The sequence below is a fragment of the Epargyreus clarus genome, unplaced genomic scaffold (genome assembly GCF_041222505.1).
Source record: "Epargyreus clarus isolate Ecla_fem2 unplaced genomic scaffold, WU_Ecla_fem_2.2 ptg000014l, whole genome shotgun sequence".
Classification (NCBI taxonomy): Eukaryota; Metazoa; Arthropoda; class Insecta; order Lepidoptera; family Hesperiidae; genus Epargyreus; species Epargyreus clarus.
The window spans coordinates 3889888-3908295 of record NW_027332222.1 but is presented as its reverse complement, the minus strand read 5'-3'; the positions used below and the strand labels follow the sequence as shown (position 1 = coordinate 3908295).

At 33.0% G+C, this 18408-nt stretch overlaps 1 protein-coding gene across 1 annotated transcript; it reads right to left on the bottom strand.

Annotated features, from left to right (window-relative positions):
- Positions 1-12236: 12236 nt before the first annotated feature.
- On the bottom strand, positions 12237-17607 carry LOC140747532 (gustatory receptor for sugar taste 64f-like). The gene is made up of 10 exons (XM_073080040.1): positions 17438-17607; positions 17150-17268; positions 16655-16834; positions 16311-16456; positions 15714-15836; positions 15065-15213; positions 14643-14693; positions 12936-13098; positions 12460-12549; positions 12237-12290 (listed from the first exon to the last, which is right to left on the bottom strand). Exons 1-10 carry the CDS (start codon positions 17605-17607, stop codon positions 12237-12239), a joined length of 1245 nt encoding a protein of 414 aa, XP_072936141.1.
- Between the last annotated feature and the right edge of the window lie 801 nt (positions 17608-18408).

The following is an 18408-nucleotide window of genomic DNA, read 5'->3' as shown; positions in this document are numbered from 1 at the left end:
TTGTCCTTCTATCTTTATTATCTGTGAAATAAAATGTGATTTAGTAGATACCTAGTAGTAGTAGGTAGAGGTAGATAGTTAGATGTACGAAATGCTTACTATCTCCAAATAGAAGGTTGTCAACTCATTACTGTCACACTGATGGGCACGGGTCTCCTCTCAGAATGAGAAGGATTAACTATAGTCAACAGCTGGCCAAGTGCGAATTGATCAAACCACGCACCTTTTACAACTTTTTTTAAATCAAGTATGCAGAAGGAATATATAAAATTAGAAGATTATCGTCGTCTAATAAAGTTAAGGCTGATTAGGGAAATAAGGAACACAATTTTGTCAAATTAATAAATTTCCAATACATTTGCAAATTCATTATCACGTGCTAAAAAGGCGAAGGAAAATATATAACTACTTAACTACTACCCTACTAACTCGCATGAGAATTCTTAGATATAAGTAGTTATCGAGGATGTGTGAAGTCTGCCAATTCTCTTTTGGTGAGCGCGATGGACTGTACCTAACTATTTATTTATTTACTAACAAAAATTAGTAAGCTTTTTATACTTGAACTATCTACCCCGAGGCTTATGCCTCTGTTATCTGAAGGGTACGAAATTATAAAACCTTCATTAACTAACTAAAGTTAGAAAGTTTTTTTAAATACCTGAACGATCACTCCAGAAGCGTAACTGAAGGGTAAGACATTATAAAACCATCGAGCAGAAGCGATGAGGTATGACTTTATATACCACCCAGAGTCATCTTCAAGTAGATAACAATGTTTCACCATCATTATTGCGTACAGATTATAAACGAAATGCTCAACTGAAAAAAAGTTATTCGTAAATAATAACTCATTATTATTATTTAATTTAAAATATTATTATTTTGAAATAATTATCGAAATTGAAATTATTTTAATGCTTATTTCGTCAATAAATTAAAAATCCTAATAATACATAAGACGTTTAATTAACGCAACATTTTTAAAATAATTAACTTAAAAAAATAAAAAAATATTCGAACTTATATATTATTTCATAATTTAATGCAACGACATTTCATATTTTAAATTACGTCAAGCCCTTCGAGTTGCAGGGTGTACCAAAGATTGAGACATACATTCAAAAATTCATACGCTCGAATAACATTACTCTCCGCTGTCCTATAAAAACAAAATAAAAAGCACTTTATACTCACGTAAAGTAATACTAAGCATGATACCAACGAACCAATGGACTTGTTTGATAATCATTTTATAGTTTCGCAGAGGGGGTAATAACAACTCTATAGATTCGATTTTATTCAAGCTTGATCGCCAGTTTTTACAGAGTCTGAACAATATTAGTATGAGAACTGCACTCGAAGTAATTATTAGAACTCCAGCTGTAATAAAAAAACTAATTTAGGAAATATTTGTTATCGTCGTTAATAAGAAGCTTGGATATTAACGATATCACATTTTTATAACGTTACATTAAAGTAATAAGTGACGCATTTGATACTACAGTTTAAAAACAGATGCGGGTAGGTGAAGTGGGGACGACACCTTAAAGGCGCTCGAATTAACAGAGAGCGACATTCTGGTCGGAGACTTCAGCAAGAACAGTCGAATAACGGAGATACTTGTGTAGTTATAATACTTCTATTCACTAGTGTGAACTTACTTACGTATAGTTATTATATCGTTACTCTGTACCTTTTATGTGACTATAAGATTACACGCCTTCAAGACCTTCAAGATGACTATTATTTAATATCAGAAGTGCTCGTGAAGAATCCAGCTCGCAATCATGAACGGCGATTCGTAAGTACGAACATCCTTGACACAGGACTAAAAACCGTGAGTTAAAACATTATTTTGTCATATGTGAGTTCAATCTCGGTAATAAGTAAAAATGAAGGTAGATAAATGTCTTTGATGTAAGGGCAAAGTATTTGAATGGATAGATTGAGACTAGTATGTTGAAAACAAGATATAATTGATTAATATAATTATTGTTGCTATTATAATTGGAGGCTCAATTTAAAAATATATATATATAGTACAATTGTGCATACCGATAATTCTTAATACTGGAACGAATTGTCCTAATTGTTACATAAATTAACTAATAATTAAATGATATGTTAATACCCTCTGAAAACAATACAAACTTTAATCTTCTCAAATTACTTGTTAACATTATAAACTGAAGAGTTTACTTCAAAATAAGTTCATTTTCTGTGAGTGTCTAAAAAAAAATTTTTGCAAAGCAGTTCTTGTGGTAACTCTGATCATTTGGCTATAGTCTGTGGTGTGAAAAGTAAATCCTAATTGGTCTAAAGGTACACCTACTTATGAAATATATATAAATACACCAACTTATGAAAATATTTTAAGGGTCTTTATTCTTAAATGTCAGGCTGTATAGATATAGAGAGGCATATATGGGAACCTAATGGTTGTTAATATAGGCTAATGTACGCCATAAATTGCATACAGATTAGACTTGTATTTATTTTTGATAACTTTTAATGTTGAATCAACTAGATTTACGTATATGCGTTTGTTATTATTGTATGGAAGGGACTATGCGGTAACAACAAGTGCAGTTACAGAGTACAGTATACCTACTTGATATAACTGACACGTTTATTAGGTTGCAAAATTTTGATTATTCATAATTGTACAGAAATATATAATATCTACGTGGTAAATATTTAACTGGCTGCAAATAAGTATCACGACCACCGTATTGAGTGGCTGATTGTACCCACGAGGGAAATGGTCAATGAGTTTAAGGTTTTATGTTTATATGGATATAAATTGGCTTTATTTAAAAATAAACTGGACATTCACATCTACATTGTTCACATTTTCATTTTATAGATCAATGAAAGTTTCCTTTTGATTTCATATACTTGATACGTATTTGTTATGAAAGAAGCAAGGAGTACGTCGCCAAATTTGAGCTTTCCATCAATTCTAGGCGATCTCGCGCAGTACTGTGTACTACTGTGTTTTGACACCCATAAAGTATAAATGCACATCAGTTAATGATCTATAAGAAAACTGAGAAACTTATACGCTGCGGTCTTTGGAATATAATATTTAAAAAAAAAAGTCTCCCATTCTACTTCTGACTGACTCACTTATACAGAATATTAGATGTCTATTTTAAATTAATTATGCAACGCTTCGTTTTGTATTAATATTTCATTACATCTCTTAATTTGAAAACTTTAAATTTGAATTTGAAACATTACACGTCCTTTTTGTTTGAAAATTGGGCACTATCAAATACTGGTAAATGAAGTTTTGTACCTTAAACGTTGAGACACTTAGACTATCGATATTATCAATTATGTGAGCCACTTACGAAATGATAAACGGGATCCACTTTGTATGGGATTCAGAATAAGTAATTTTAAATCAAATAATAATAATAATAATAAATTGATGCTTTTATAACTTGCGCTTAGTTCTATTTACAAGTAACAGAAATTAAGTTATTATACGTATTAAGTGAGAAACGGTCACTGAAGCCTACATAAATTTAGATAGTCTCTTGTATACCATATTTAAAATGAGTCTTGCCTGCGACTTTGTTCATGTGGATTCAGAATATAATTTGAATTGCATTTTTAAAACGAGTCTTGCCTGCGACTTTGTTCATGTGGATTCAAAATATAATGTGAATTATACAATGCCGTCTGTCAAGATCACGGAGTACGTTGGTAATTTGGAATACTCCATTACCTGGTCATAGAATGTTTAAAAAAAATTATACTTTTGATATCAACTTCGTAGTTTCGGTTTTAATGCATTTTCAAACATACAAACCGACAGAAAAAAATTCTTTTTCAAATATATTCGATGTAAACACGTGAAGATTTCATTCTTATTATAGGTATATCATAGCCAAATGAATAATAATGTTGTTTAATAATATAATCAAATAAAAGCATAGGTACATTTCGATGGGATTTTCTTATACAATAATTTACTTTTCATATGGATTTCATACGGTTCACAATTGCGTCATGTCTAGGTTTTCTCTATAGAAACATCGAGCGCCTCCTTGAGAGTGTTGTAAATGATACATATTATATTAATATAATATATACAGATATTACGCACTAATATATTTTTTATTACAAACTATATAAAAGTCAGGTGAAGCCGAGGCGTTTGAAATATATATAAAGTATGAATTGTTCGGTAATAAGGTGCATCATAAGATAGTTTGACTAACTGTTTGTTTGGCTGGCTGGTATAAAATCATGATCAACTTTAAAATACCTTTTTCAGGTCATAGAAATTTTAGGTTGTGATTGATAAGGAGCCACATGTTATGTAAAACAGTTATAGTTTTAAATCTGACGATCCTGATGAGACAAAATTAGAATTGGACAAGATTATTAAAATCATGTCACGTCATAAGTATTCAAAAATTTTAAATTGATCAGACCGTTCAAAGTAGGTAAAAATCAGATTCAAATATTCCGTTACATACATACAGGTCAAGTTAATAAAAGCGTGTTTAAAAAAAATATTTTATCAGTTGTAGACACAAATAAGTATAGTTAAATAATGGCCGGTTTCTGAAGTCATTTTTCTTGGTAGGTAGTTTACGAGTATGTATTCAATAACACTATCCGTTTGATAACTACGAAAAAAAATCCGCTTCCGAGGAACTCAATGTAAGTAATAATATAATGTAATGTAATGTAAGTAATAATAATAATAATGTAAGACAAGCTCTGTTTAAACTCCGTTTAGATTAACGAACCATTTTAATGTGTTTATTCTTTCCATAACATTATTTGATATTTTTTTTTTAAAAAAAAAACGACGTTTACGTAAAGTCTAGCAAATCTTTCTTAGTATAATGCATAACTTTTACAATAAAATAGCCCCCAAACCATAATTTCCTTATGGGAATATTAATTTAAAACTTTTGGTGAAATAAAAAAAAAGTTAAGTAGTTAAGATTATTGCACAATTGACAAGTATGTCGCTGACGTGAACGCATGGGTCCGTTAAGCTTTGTTAATTAAATTTTGAAATTCATGTAATAGTATGTATTATTATAACCGAATATAAATTCAATTTAATGTATTGAATTTTCTTTCTGACTTTCAAGTGGGTTATGTAGCCCTACTTTGAAACAAATAATTTGAATTTGTGATAAATAACGTAAAAAAAATGGGTTCATACAACTTATTACGTGTTATATTGTGTGAAATTCATGGTTTACCATTATTTAGTCTTTAACTTTAATATAATTCATTTCAAATATAAACGATATATTATTATTTTGATACTGCTTCATCAGTTGATAAAAGACGTACGTTGGAAAGGCAACTATTTGTATAAAATAACATTGTAATAATTAAAAGAAGTACTAAGTAGTAATATAATAATGTTATAATAGTATTTTGAGTCGCACAGATTCATTTAGTGGCCAACTATATATCTATCTATCTATCAGTATAACAGTTATTGAACAGGTTGTTGAGCATTCCGAAATGCACTAATAAGATAAACGTCGTTATTCTGATGCGTAACTTTATCGAATCAATAGTTGTTAGAGATTTAACTATTGGGCTTAGAATCCAGGCATAAATAAAGTGGGCAGCTAGATGTTGTCATTACTGTAGGTGTAGGAAACTTTGTGGTTTGATTTTTATTTATCTGGAGTTAAGATGGATTAGTGCAGATGCCTCGAGCAGTGTGATGTTCACGGGTGTCTCTTGGTGATGCATATGGTTGGGTTGACCCAAGGCATCGAGTACCTTGAAGACACTAAGTGAATATTGCATTTTTGGAGTAAATTTGAGTTGAGCACTGGCCGAATGTTATCGTAAACAAGGTACAAAAACTGCGGTGATACATGACTAGAGTGATCCTATATGAACATCACCTAGTTATAACCGTGTTTTTTTATTATTTAACAATGGTCTAATGCATTCGCTTCAATACCTGTCGCGCATATGACATACATGTAAAGAGTCCTTATGAACTATGCCTGCAACAGAAATCCGTGGTGAACACTGTTGGGGCAGATTTATAACCTAGGTAATATACAACTAGTGTGATTCTATATGAACATCACCTAGTTTAAGCCTTGGTTCGGATCAACAGTTCGGGCCTTTTACATGCGAGTCGGTATTGCAAGAAAATGCGTATAGTTTAAGCCATGTTTTTGATAAACAGTTCGGGCCTCTTACGTGCGAGTCGGTATTACAAGAAAATGTGTAACTCTTCTGGACTTAGGCATTAAACAACTGGTTTTCTTTTGCAGCTCTTGCATCAGACCATACACGATCGAGGACGAACGTGTGAGCAGGACGGCCGAATGTTATCGTCGTTAATAAGAAGCTTGGATATTAACGATATCACATTTTTATAACGTTACATTAAAGTAATAAGTGACGCATTTGATACTACAGTTTAAAAACAGATGCGGGTAGGTGAAGTGGGGACGACACCTTAAAGGCGCTCGAATTAACAGAGAGCGACATTCTGGTCGGAGACTTCAGCAAGAACAGTCGAATAACGGAGATACTTGTGTAGTTATAATACTTCTATTCACTAGTGTGAACTTACTTACGTATAGTTATTATATCGTTACTCTGTACCTTTTATGTGACTATAAGATTACACGCCTTCAAGACCTTCAAGATGACTATTATTTAATATATTATTCACCCTTTTCTTTATGAGTACAATTTTGTAAATTAATGCATTATGAATACATAAAACTGGCCACCTACAAAACTTTGAATCTTATTTAGAAAACTTGAAAAAAAAAATAGCAATTGCGTTTTGAATTGCGAATTTCAGTCTACGATTGGGGTAACGTATAATTACGTAAAATAAATTCCAAAGTTACTCACAATAAAATTAACTTAAGCAAATATAATGTTATATATAAAAATTGTGAAATTTTATTTTACTGTTTAAAACTGTGCCAGGCAGAAATTAGTACAAAATGATTATTATGAACTTGTATATGAATGAATAGGTAAATACAAATTTTCAAGTTTTAACAAATATACAATAAAACATAGAAATATGTAAAGGTAGTACCGTCAAGTAATCACAAATAGTTCCACCACGTATACTAGGTTCAATTTATATCAGGTACTTACAAGAATCTCTCACAATATTGAATATTTTGACCATACGAATGTGGTAAATCATGATCACGCCCATATACACCAGAGATACACATATCACATAAATGATCGTGTATGGAGATTTTAAATTGAAACTGAAAAAAAAATGTATATTAAAATACAAATATTCAGCGCTATTTAGTTCCCTAAGAAAATAATGTTTCAAAAAACTTTAACGCTCATATTATATTTATAAGGAAATTTCATATCCACCTCAGATAATATTAGACTCCCATTTGAGATCGACCACAGATACGTTGCTACCGGATTGAGTCGAAACGCCTCGGATAAGTATTTCACGCTTAGCGGACGCTTCAAACCAAAGCGCTTAACACTGCCGTTATTGGGTAGAAACAGATTTACTAGTGCCTCTGGAGTCGGATAACAAGGTATTCTACCTTCAAAATATATACCTTTTTTTTTTGACGAGTGGGAAACCTTCAAAAGGTACCCGATGCCTTGGGAGCGACACAGGGTTATGTGGGACTCTTACCGCACTAAAACCCCCCCGGTGGCCGTCCTCAGCGCTGCGTTGAGGACTCCGGGATCTCCAAAGGAACGCAACCGGAGTCCTCTTAGCGCATTGCCCCGACGGGCTCCGCCCAGGTGAGCTTATCGCTCACCGCACCGTCTGGTGCGTACGACGGTATGCGACCACACATACCGCCGTTCTTCCCGGGGCCGTTGGCTGGGCGGTTCAAAATATATACCTAAATATCATATCTTACCATGTCGTACTACTATCAGGATTGAACAGTCCTTGTAGCGGCAGTAACCCCATCAATCTGTACACAAGCAAAGGTTTCCTAACACATCCGTAAAAAACCTTAAAAGTCTCCACTGGGTCTGTGCGCCCCGTTTTACTTCTTTGCTCCATTTTACGAACAGAAATAACACTTAATGATCGTATTTGCCTACTTGTAAAATTTTCTGATATGTTTTGATTGAGGGCTGAGTATTTAAACAATCTCCAAATATTATTAATGTTGGTTTTTGTAAAGGGGCTGCCACATTGGTAGCATAAAATTATAATTATGTTCTGATGCTTAGGATATTTTAAATAGAGTTGTTAAATTACTTACGAATGTGTGGATATTCGGACAAATCTTATAATCGACATAAAATAAAATTGCAATGAAATACGAATGTAAATGGGGAAATATATATATATTGTAATATCACTTCTCAACATATTTTTCGCACATCCTTCATTATAACACTCTGATTTTAAAAAATAAACAGAATTTTAAGAAATAAAGTGATAGAAATGTTCATGACATCAGTTTAAATACATCACAAAATTCTCAAATAGAAACAAATACACGCATCGCCATAAATTTTAATGTTAAAACACAAAAATTGTTAAAAAAAATAATTGCAACATAAAAAATAAAATCTGTAAATGACTTTATATTTTGTTTGACGTAGACGTAGTAACTAAATAAATATATTTACTTTCTATCAATCATAATTTTGGTACCCTTCAATACCTATGTGACTGAGTTCTTATCGATAATGTCGAATGAGTAATGACATATGATTGATTATTTATTTTGTTTATCGTATCAAAGAAGTGTTTTGAAAATGTTATATGTTTTGAAACACTTATGTTAATAAGTCGGTAATATTTGAACGTATAGAAACTGTACTTTGCAAAGAAAAACATTTCTTAAAAAATACAAACAATAATTCGAGTGCGTTTTTTCCCGCGTATGCCCACCTCGTTATGACATTTTAGTTTTATACGAACTTTTATTTTATATTTTAATCCTAGATAAAAAATAATAGTACTTATGAAATCATTTTTGATATTCTTTACATTTATGATAAACTCCCGTCAATATTGTCTGTTTGCAATAAATTATTATATTAGTTCACACAGTTCAACAAATATATGACTGCTAAGGTAAGACGAATTTCACTTTTGATATCAAATAAAAAAATATATATAAGAAGTCAAGGATCTGCTCTGACTACATTACATCTAAAATTGCTACTACCATAACAAAATACGACTTAGGACGATATTCCTGTCGCGCGTGTCTACGCCTGCAAGTGTGTCCCGTCCCACTCACACATATGAATTAACTCGTTGCAGTATCTTCGTCATGCGTGTGCGTGTTGGGTCCGCAGCCAAACTGCTAGTCCGCTCTGAATATAGAAACAAGTCGCGTCATAACAGCAAATTACAGATATTAACGAGACGAAGATAGCGCGGGGCACTTCTGGCACTCGTCCGCTGCCTGCTCTCCCCGACGGGTACAGCTGCGATAGTATCCCCTTACTGTTGCTACGCAGTATATGCTTGTAGTTGTGTTCGATCTCATTGGCTCTCGACTACACCTGCGCTTAATAACTTTAGAGCGGACTAGAAGTTTGGCGCGGATTATACGGATGAAACGACAGGTTGCTAGATGCGGGCGGTGAGACACGCGTGCAGTCATTGAAACGCGTGGCGCGATCGCCCCTTTATTTAAATTAATCAATCATCGCATATTGCAAATTGATGATACAGATGGTCAAGAGACACGGATTGATGATATGCTAAACTCATTATCAGCCTCATGCAATATGCAAATTTCAATGTCGATTGGTCGATATGCGGTCTAATTTAATTAAGACCTAATCTGCTTGCATTGGTTAGGCGCCGTAATATAGTACGCAGATAACTTGCCTATGAAATTATAATTATATAATTATAATGAAGATGGTAGAAATCTTTGTGGCTGGCAGAAATAGGTACTGCCTCATAACAGCAGTGTTAAACGCTGCCGTGTTCTAGTTTGAAGGGTGTGGTAAGGGAGACATACTTTTCCGAGGCATTAGTAGCCATCCTCAAGTAGAAATAGCTAATCCTATCTGAGGTTGATTACAGATGGCCACGGGCGGCAGTAGCCATTTACCATCAGGTGGACTGCATGCTCGTCTGCTACTTCTATATTATAAAAAAATGAACTCAGTTGGTTAAAACGCGGCCCAAGCACGTCTGAATTTTTATTTGAGGAAAAATAAAAGTTGAGTAATTCTAAAAAGTTTTATTTTAAGGTCCTAATAACTTAACGGCTTATTCCCAAGAGATTAATCCATTAAAAGTAATACAGCAATCCACAAAATGTACCCCTAAAGATAAACAGGAAGTTTTTTTGCATTCCCCTACAGACCAGAGAATTTCATTATGGGTGAATCAAGTTTCCTATTTAAAAGTTTGCGGTCGTAACTTTGTTTTGGATTTGATGCTTAATTGACTACTTGTTCCCATCACAAAAACAAATTTAAAGGCTTGTGTTGTAAAATACAGCTGCAGGGATAAAAAACGCAAATAAATATTGTGAATGTACCTATTCAATTAAAAGCCGAATATGACAAATTTGGTGTTTTTAACAATAAATATACAAATCTTGTTTAAATCTAAACTAAGAGAAACTTAAACTTAACATGCCGGGGTAATGTTTTGGTATTTGTTTACCTATTATTATTATGTTACAGTCAAACATTTGTTTGACTGCTTAATAAAACAATTTATCAATTACACCAAGAAGTATAATTTCTTACGATCGTACTTAAGCTATACTATTAGGCTATAATATACGATTTTTAGAAGATTTCAACGTGCCAGAAATGTATGAAGATTGTGTGCAAGGCTGGTATCAACTTATGTACACCTATTGGATTATTGATTCACAAAACTATAGGACAAAAATTCTAGCATTTGAGGATAAGTGGAAACGCAAAATGCTGGAATTTTGGCATCAAAAATGTCAAGCTTAGTCCCGAACGTCGTTTAACAAAACGACATGTCATTTTTCAGATGCAAATTTAAAGTGGAGATCAGTGTATACCGAAAAATGGCCCGTCGGTATTGTTTAATGTCTAGCTTTTTGAGATATATTTTGTAGAGAAAATCTATAGTTTTTTCCATAGCAATAGCCTTTAAAAGTCTTTACATTGCATTATTTTTAACCGACTTCAAAAAGGAGGTGGTTATCAATTCGGCCGGTATCTTTTTTTTATGTATGTACACGAATTACTCTGCCGTTAGTGGACCGATTTTAATAATTATTTTTATGTTTTATATTGTTTGTAGAGAAATATTTATTAATAAATTGTTTAAAAATAAACTACATGCAACGTGGCTTAACATAGAAAAAAAGGGACACATGTACTGAGAAGTTTTATGAAGTTTATAATTATTAGTTTTGGACAAGAAAAACATTATGTTATGGTTTTTCTGTTGGGTTCTGGTATGCGATTTCTAGCTAGACAATCTTAAGAATGAATGTAGATATTCTTTGTGAGATTGGGTATATGTTTCTTTTGTAGTGATGATAGTTTGTAGGCATTGTATATATCCGTGGCATTCATCACTTAGAGCCGACAACGTAAAAGCATTGCGATGATGCGCCGCCAAAATCGATGACACCGCTCGTTTCAACGCAAAGATTTTCATCATGCAACACGCATGTTCGCATATGCGTGAAAAATGGTTTCGATAGGCATGTTCTGCAACGCTCTACGCTTAGCGCGTCATTGCAACGCTTTTATGTGTTGGTCTTAGAGTGTCCGCTTAAACTGGCGCATATGCGAGGAGTTTGCGCTCAGAGATGCGTTATGGCGACGCTTTTATGTGTGTTGGTCTTAGAGTGTCCGCTTAAACTGGCGCATATGCGAGGAGTTTGCGCTCAGAGATGCGTTATGGCGATGCTTTTATGTGTGTTAGTCTTAGAGTGTCCGCTTTACTGGCGCATATGCACGGTATTTGCACTCAGTGTTGCGTTATTGCGACGCTTTTATGTGTGTTGGTCTTAGAGTGTCCGCTTAAACTGGCGCATATGCGAGGAGTTTGCGCTCAGAGATGCGTTATGGCGACGCTTTTATGTGTGTTGGTTTTAGAGTGTCCGTTAAAACTAGCGCATATGCATGTAGCGGGCGTTACTTCCGTATGAATCATACACTATTTAAAGGTAAATAAAACAGAGAAGTCTTGATAGTTTTATTCAATTGAAATTTATAATAATCGCAATAAAAATGATGATAAATGATATATCATTTAATAATTATCTACAGATTTATTTTTATTTATTAAATTGTAATAATACCAATTCGTAGGTGACGATTGTGCCGACAAGCTGTAACAAATAGTTTAAAAATTATTAGTATTAGATTGATAATTATAGATACACACTATATTACCAATTATCAGGATTACTGAATAATTACGAAATTTATAGATCTTAATTTAAATATAACATATTTTAAGCCTTATTTATTATAGGACAATTGCAAAGTATTACTTACGGTTAGAATCATAGTTCGTGTCACATAAAAGAAGTCCAATCCACTTAGCGCCACTCTTATCCTGGTTATTTGATCAATGTATCTGTCAATCTGTTAAAAACATTATTGAATCTGTACACATAAAATATTTGTAATAAGTACTAAAAATATGCGCCCCTTTTATAATAGCTACAGATTTATTTAAATTATATTTTAATTATGATGTTCATAAAAATATACACCCTAAACACTGTTATAAATAGGTAACAAAGCTATAATAAGGTAAATACATACATGCATTTTTTGTTCGTCTGAAGAGATTTGCCTGAGACATAGTCCGTGTAAAACTGCTAGTCCGCTCTGAATATATAAATGAATCGCGTCGCCATAGCAAATTGTATGACTACACCTGCTGGCAACAATTTCAGAGCGGACTATGAGTTTGGCGCGGACTATACCAGTGGATCATAAATTCTACAAATGAACATCCAACTAACCTCCAAATTAGTTTTATCCGCCGGAACCTCGTATAACATTATTAGGGCCACGTTTGAACTAGTATGGACCCTAGACGCTAACATGAGCACTAGAAGAGTTCGCACCACGAGGAAAGAGAAGGAATATGTGAAATATATAGTGTGCTCGATACCCTGAAGATTTCTGAAACACACGTGATTAAAATAGTTTATAGTTGGAACTTTCTAGACAAGATTTGGACTTAAATCCGATTGAAGAAGTTTACCCAAGAAATTTAATAAAGGCCCTTTTGCAAGCAGATACTTGTGACAGTAAATATATAGTAGTATGCTCTGTACTTATTCAAAAAGATTCTTTAATTGTATATTTTACGCATGATTACAGTGCCCAGACAGATTTAGGTAGATATTTATAAATAATCTAATCTAAGTACCTACGTGAACAAATTATAACAACTAAGTAAGTTAAATAAGTTTATTGAAACTTAATAAGATGAAAAAAACATACTACTATTGCCACTAAATAACTACACAAACATTTTTCGCACTACACTGTATGATTGCCTCAGGACCGACTCATAAAAGCGTTGCGGCGCGGTGCTGCAACGCAACGTGATCCTAACCGGTGATCGTTGCGGCAGAGCGTCGCTGAGCGTGCCGCTAGATTATTTATACTGTATGCATTTGGAAATCTTGTAAAGTATGTAATTTTTTTTTATAATATAGCAGACGAGCTTGCAGTCCACCTGATGGTAAGTGGCTACTGCAGCCCACGGACATCTGTAATCAACCCCAGATAGGATTAGATATTCCTACCTGAGGTCGGCCACAGATGCGCTACCCCTGAGGATTAAGCTGGAACGCCTCGGAAAATTATGTCTCCCTTACCACACCCTTCAAAACGAAGCACAGCAACGCCTAACACTGCTATTATTAGGCAGAAATAGGTGCTGCGGTGGTGCCGCCGGAGTCGAACCAGGCAGAAATAGGCAGAATTTGGTATAGTTCAATATGTTGTTCAGTAAGTATTAGTACCCTTAGTATGAGTTTTTATGTTTTGACAAAAATGACTATTTTTGTTTTCCCCGTATTTCCCATATTTCCAATCAGTTCTAATACAATCCGCTAGAGGCGCTGATTGGAAAAGCATAGGCAAATGCGTAAACAAATACCAAAACAGTCATTTTTGTAAAAAGTCATATTTAGGGTGATATGTATAGAATGGTATAATCAGTCAAAAGCGTTACACAAATTGCCAAATATATATATTTTTGGCTGATGTAATTTATAAAGCTATAGCTATTTCTGACAAAAAGCGAGCAACAACTAAATGTGTCTTAGGAGTTTTGAAACAACTGTGATTGAAATAGTTTATAGTTTTGAACTTTCTTTGAACTCCAATCTGATTAAACAAGTTTGGTCAAGAAGTTCGACAAGTGAATTGTGTACTATTTAAACAACAATTGACATTGTGTAACAATTGAAATGTTACTGAAAGCCAAAAAATCACAAACATACATCGTACAACCAAAATACAAACATACAAAACATTCAAGATACAGTATACAGTAGTAACAATAGACCGGAAATATGGAGATCTGGTAGAGTGTCACCGACAATTTAGCACCAATCGGTATATTGATAGACTAATTTCATATAATGGTGCGTGGAGTAATTATTAAGTCTAAATATTCTTATTATTATTCACTATATAAAAATTGTACTTACTGATCTCGATGCTTTGATTGACATGATACATAGTGACCAGTTCCAGTTTTGCTGCAAAAATAGAATATGTGTGTGTATTAGGACATATAATTCAAAATATTATATAATTTCAAGTAAAATTGGCCAAATAAAAAGTTGTATGAAAGTTACCAAAATATCTGAAAAAAAATTAATTCAGGCTCACGATTATGAAGAAAAAAGATTCTCCTACCAACTTCCGTCGCTAGACCGACACATATCACTGTAATAATAATTACATGTGCAAATCTTACAATCTATTTAAAATAATACATTACTTGTAAAATAACTTGCAAAATTCACATCGATTTTACTTTTACACGTACTCATTGAAGTATACTTAGTCATCAAGGAATTAGTCAAACATTGATCTAAATTATAAAAAAGTAATAAAAAATATATACTTCAAACTGTAGAACAACTGCGTACAAATCCAGTACAAATTAGTCCCAAAGGACGTCAGTATGTAGATTCCAATATGATCGTTGATCAGCTTCACGAGACGAACCAAATTCAAGTGTTGCTTTCTGAACTGGCAGCAATGTAAGCGCTGCTGTGGAAGGAAATGACAGTAACGTGTAACATAGGTTTTGATTTTTTTTAATATTAAAGTAGCAAAAACGCATGAAATGAACCTGATGATAAGTGACTGCTGCCCATGAATATTTGTAGTCAACCCTAGATGAAATAAGACATCAGAGTTTGGCTACTCCCGCAGGACTAAGTTGAAACGCAACGGGTAGATATTATGTCTTCCTTACCACATCCTTCAAACCGGAACACAGCAGCGCTGTTCTTAAGCGGAAATAGGCCGTGATGCCTGCGGAGTTCGACTCGACAAATTGTTCTTCCACATTTAATCGAACATTAAGTGTTAACTACATCTTCAGCAAGCATTTCTTAAATACCGGTAAATAAGCAATCAAAACCAACTGATAGTAAGCAAAAGGGTTAAGAATCCAGGGAGACAGATCTGACTAACAGAGTCGCTCATGTTTTATCAGAATTTTAATAGACCAAAGTGCATCTTAAAGAACAATAATAGGAATTTACCTCTTTCCATGCATTCTGCAAAAGCTGGTTGTGGACAGTAAAGTGTTCAGTGAGGTAGATGCTTATAACCATGATGAGAAGATCTGAGTATGTCCATAGAAACGTAGATTGAATATTAAATACCTTAAATTAATAAAAAAGAAAATTATGAGTTAAAAAATGTTGAATTCGAAATACGAGTAGAATTGAATGACAATTTTTAATAATGAGTTAACTTTAGAAAGTCTTATTGGAATTTGGAGAATCTTAAATCCTTTCTGGTTCGGAATATCAAGAAGCACTGAATGCGTTACCAAATTCCAGGAATGCATGCAGTATTCGACACAACACATCATGTTGTATTAAAATTGTGCTCTAAAATATTAGGTAACATTAGCGATGCAATTAAAATTTAAATATTTGCATTAGGGAAGCTACATATTTCAATAGAGTAAGTTTAATGCATAGATATATTATAGTAGGATAATATATCTATGGTTTAATGGTAGTAAAATATTGATAGGACCACAAAATATAAACTAAATAGGACTTTACGAAAAGTTTCTTTGTTTTATTGACATGTCTGACATGTTATATGGAATTCACTATATTACATACCTCACCCATGATACCTTTCCACAAGTCATATGAAGTATAGTCAAAGATCCAAGGCATACTATGAAGGAAATATGCTTTGATTACATTATTCACATCACACGTTCTTGCTACTATGAGCCCGTAGAAAACTGACAGAAAATGTTCCACTGAAAAAGAAAGATAAATCTAATATCTTCTATAAATGCCATTAAGCAAAAAAAACAAAATGAATCGTTATAATCAAGTCAATAAACAAGTTTAAAAAAAAACAGTCACATCAAACTTCATCAACAACATCAAGCACGAACAGCCATGTAAATTTCAACTATGTTTATTCTTATACATTCTTATACAATCCAAAATACCTAAAGCAGCAACCATGATGGAAGCCATAGTGACGTTACACAAGAAGGCGAGGTCCCTGGTGAACGGTGGTAGCTTGCATTCTATTTCCTCTACTTTCATTATCAGCTTCGGCCACGATCGCCCTAAGTTACCTAATATCACCAATGAGACCAAACTTGATGAATGAAAAAGTGCATCAGCTGAAATTTCAAGGAATTTTGATGAAAATGATATCTTGAGAAAACAAAATAAATGTGATCTTTATTCTAAACAATAAGTACTCAAATAAACGTTTTGGTTCAAGTAAGAATATATAACATTATATTTCATGCCCAGAATGAACAAATGTTTCTTATGCCACTTTATTTTGTGTCAGAATATTCCCACTTTTGTAATGCTGGTTAAATGAACTATGAAATTTCAATCAATCATTTCATTAAATTTAATTCAAATTATAACATTTTTGTTGATTTCATCTTATTTTCAGCATTTTAAGACAATATACCAATACTTACTGATATTAGTAAATGAAATACCATTTTCAGCGATCCAAAAAACATTCAGAATAAATAACAAAACTAGTCCAAAAACACTGACCAAATAGTATAAAGTATAAGGAGATCGAAGAGTGAATCTGGAAAGTATAATTTTGGAAGTTACTATCAAATTTTAAAAAAAGCTATCGTACATAGCTATACAAATAATGTACACTGCGTTGTGAATGTGAATTTTACGAAATTTCACAATGTATATCACAGTTTGATTAACTGTGTAATCTATTAGAGGATACCATAAATAAATACCTCAGGTCAAAGCTAAGAGGATTCTTCAGACCACATAAAGGAAGCAACCCCATAGCTCTTGCAAATAGAAGAATATGCCGAAGAGAGGTGTGTAAGCCTCCTAATTTTCCATTTACTGCACGTTGGCTACCCCCTAATGGAGAAGGTCTTACAAATATGGGTTTTACCATTTTATTTATTCTTGATAACGCTAATAATTATAAAATAAATCTAACAAAACAGAGAATAAATTGTTAATTATGCAAATACAGAATTTGTGAGCTTTTTCTAAGAGAACGGAACAATATAAATATATGTCTTAGGAGCAACCACCGAGAGTATTCGAAGTAATGAATCACAATTTACTTGACTAAAGTAGAAATCTTATACTTACTATATTTACTTAGCAGGAACATGTACAACATAACATTTGAACTGACAGGCAAGACATCGTCGTTGTGTAAATACCTGTCGAGTCTACGTTTTAGCAAATAATATTATTTTAACGTGAGTAAACATGATTGTCAAAATCAGAATCTGTTATGACAGTTTCGATACCTTATGCTGTCATATCTAAATCCACATACTGTTTGTCTTGGATGTACGAGTATTATCAACGATATACTTTTGATTTTTACTAGTGCTGCGCTAGATAATACAACAGTAAAAAAATCTAAAACGTAACCAAATACAAAATAAAGATAAAATAAGACAATACAATTTTCTAGTTAATGATCTAGTTTAAATATTTCGCCAAGTACGAGTCGAACTCGCACGTGGAGGCTTCCGCACCACCAAATGTTCATCATTTTTTACTTATTTTTATTATTTTCAACAATACTTAGTTATATGACACAACAATAGATGGCGTTGTGGTGATATTGAATGATACGTAAACAACGTATAATAAAATTGAAATAACTATATTAAAATATGTTTTATGGTTCTTATTTGTATTTATTATAATACCAGTTGTAGTCGTAAAAGGATTG

Bases quoted from the DNA above. Each gene is read 5' to 3' on its own strand.
- LOC140747532 (XM_073080040.1), bottom strand. From the start codon at position 17,607: ATGGTAAAACCCATATTTGTAAGACCTTCTCCATTAGGGGGTAGCCAA. The intron at 14,694-15,064 runs GTATATATTTTT...CTATTTTTGCAG, and splicing joins CAGTTGTTCTACAGTTTGAA to CAAAACTGGAACTGGTCACT. The intron at 12,291-12,459 runs GTAAGTAATACT...TATTTGTTACAG, and splicing joins CACGAACTATGATTCTAACC to CTTGTCGGCACAATCGTCAC.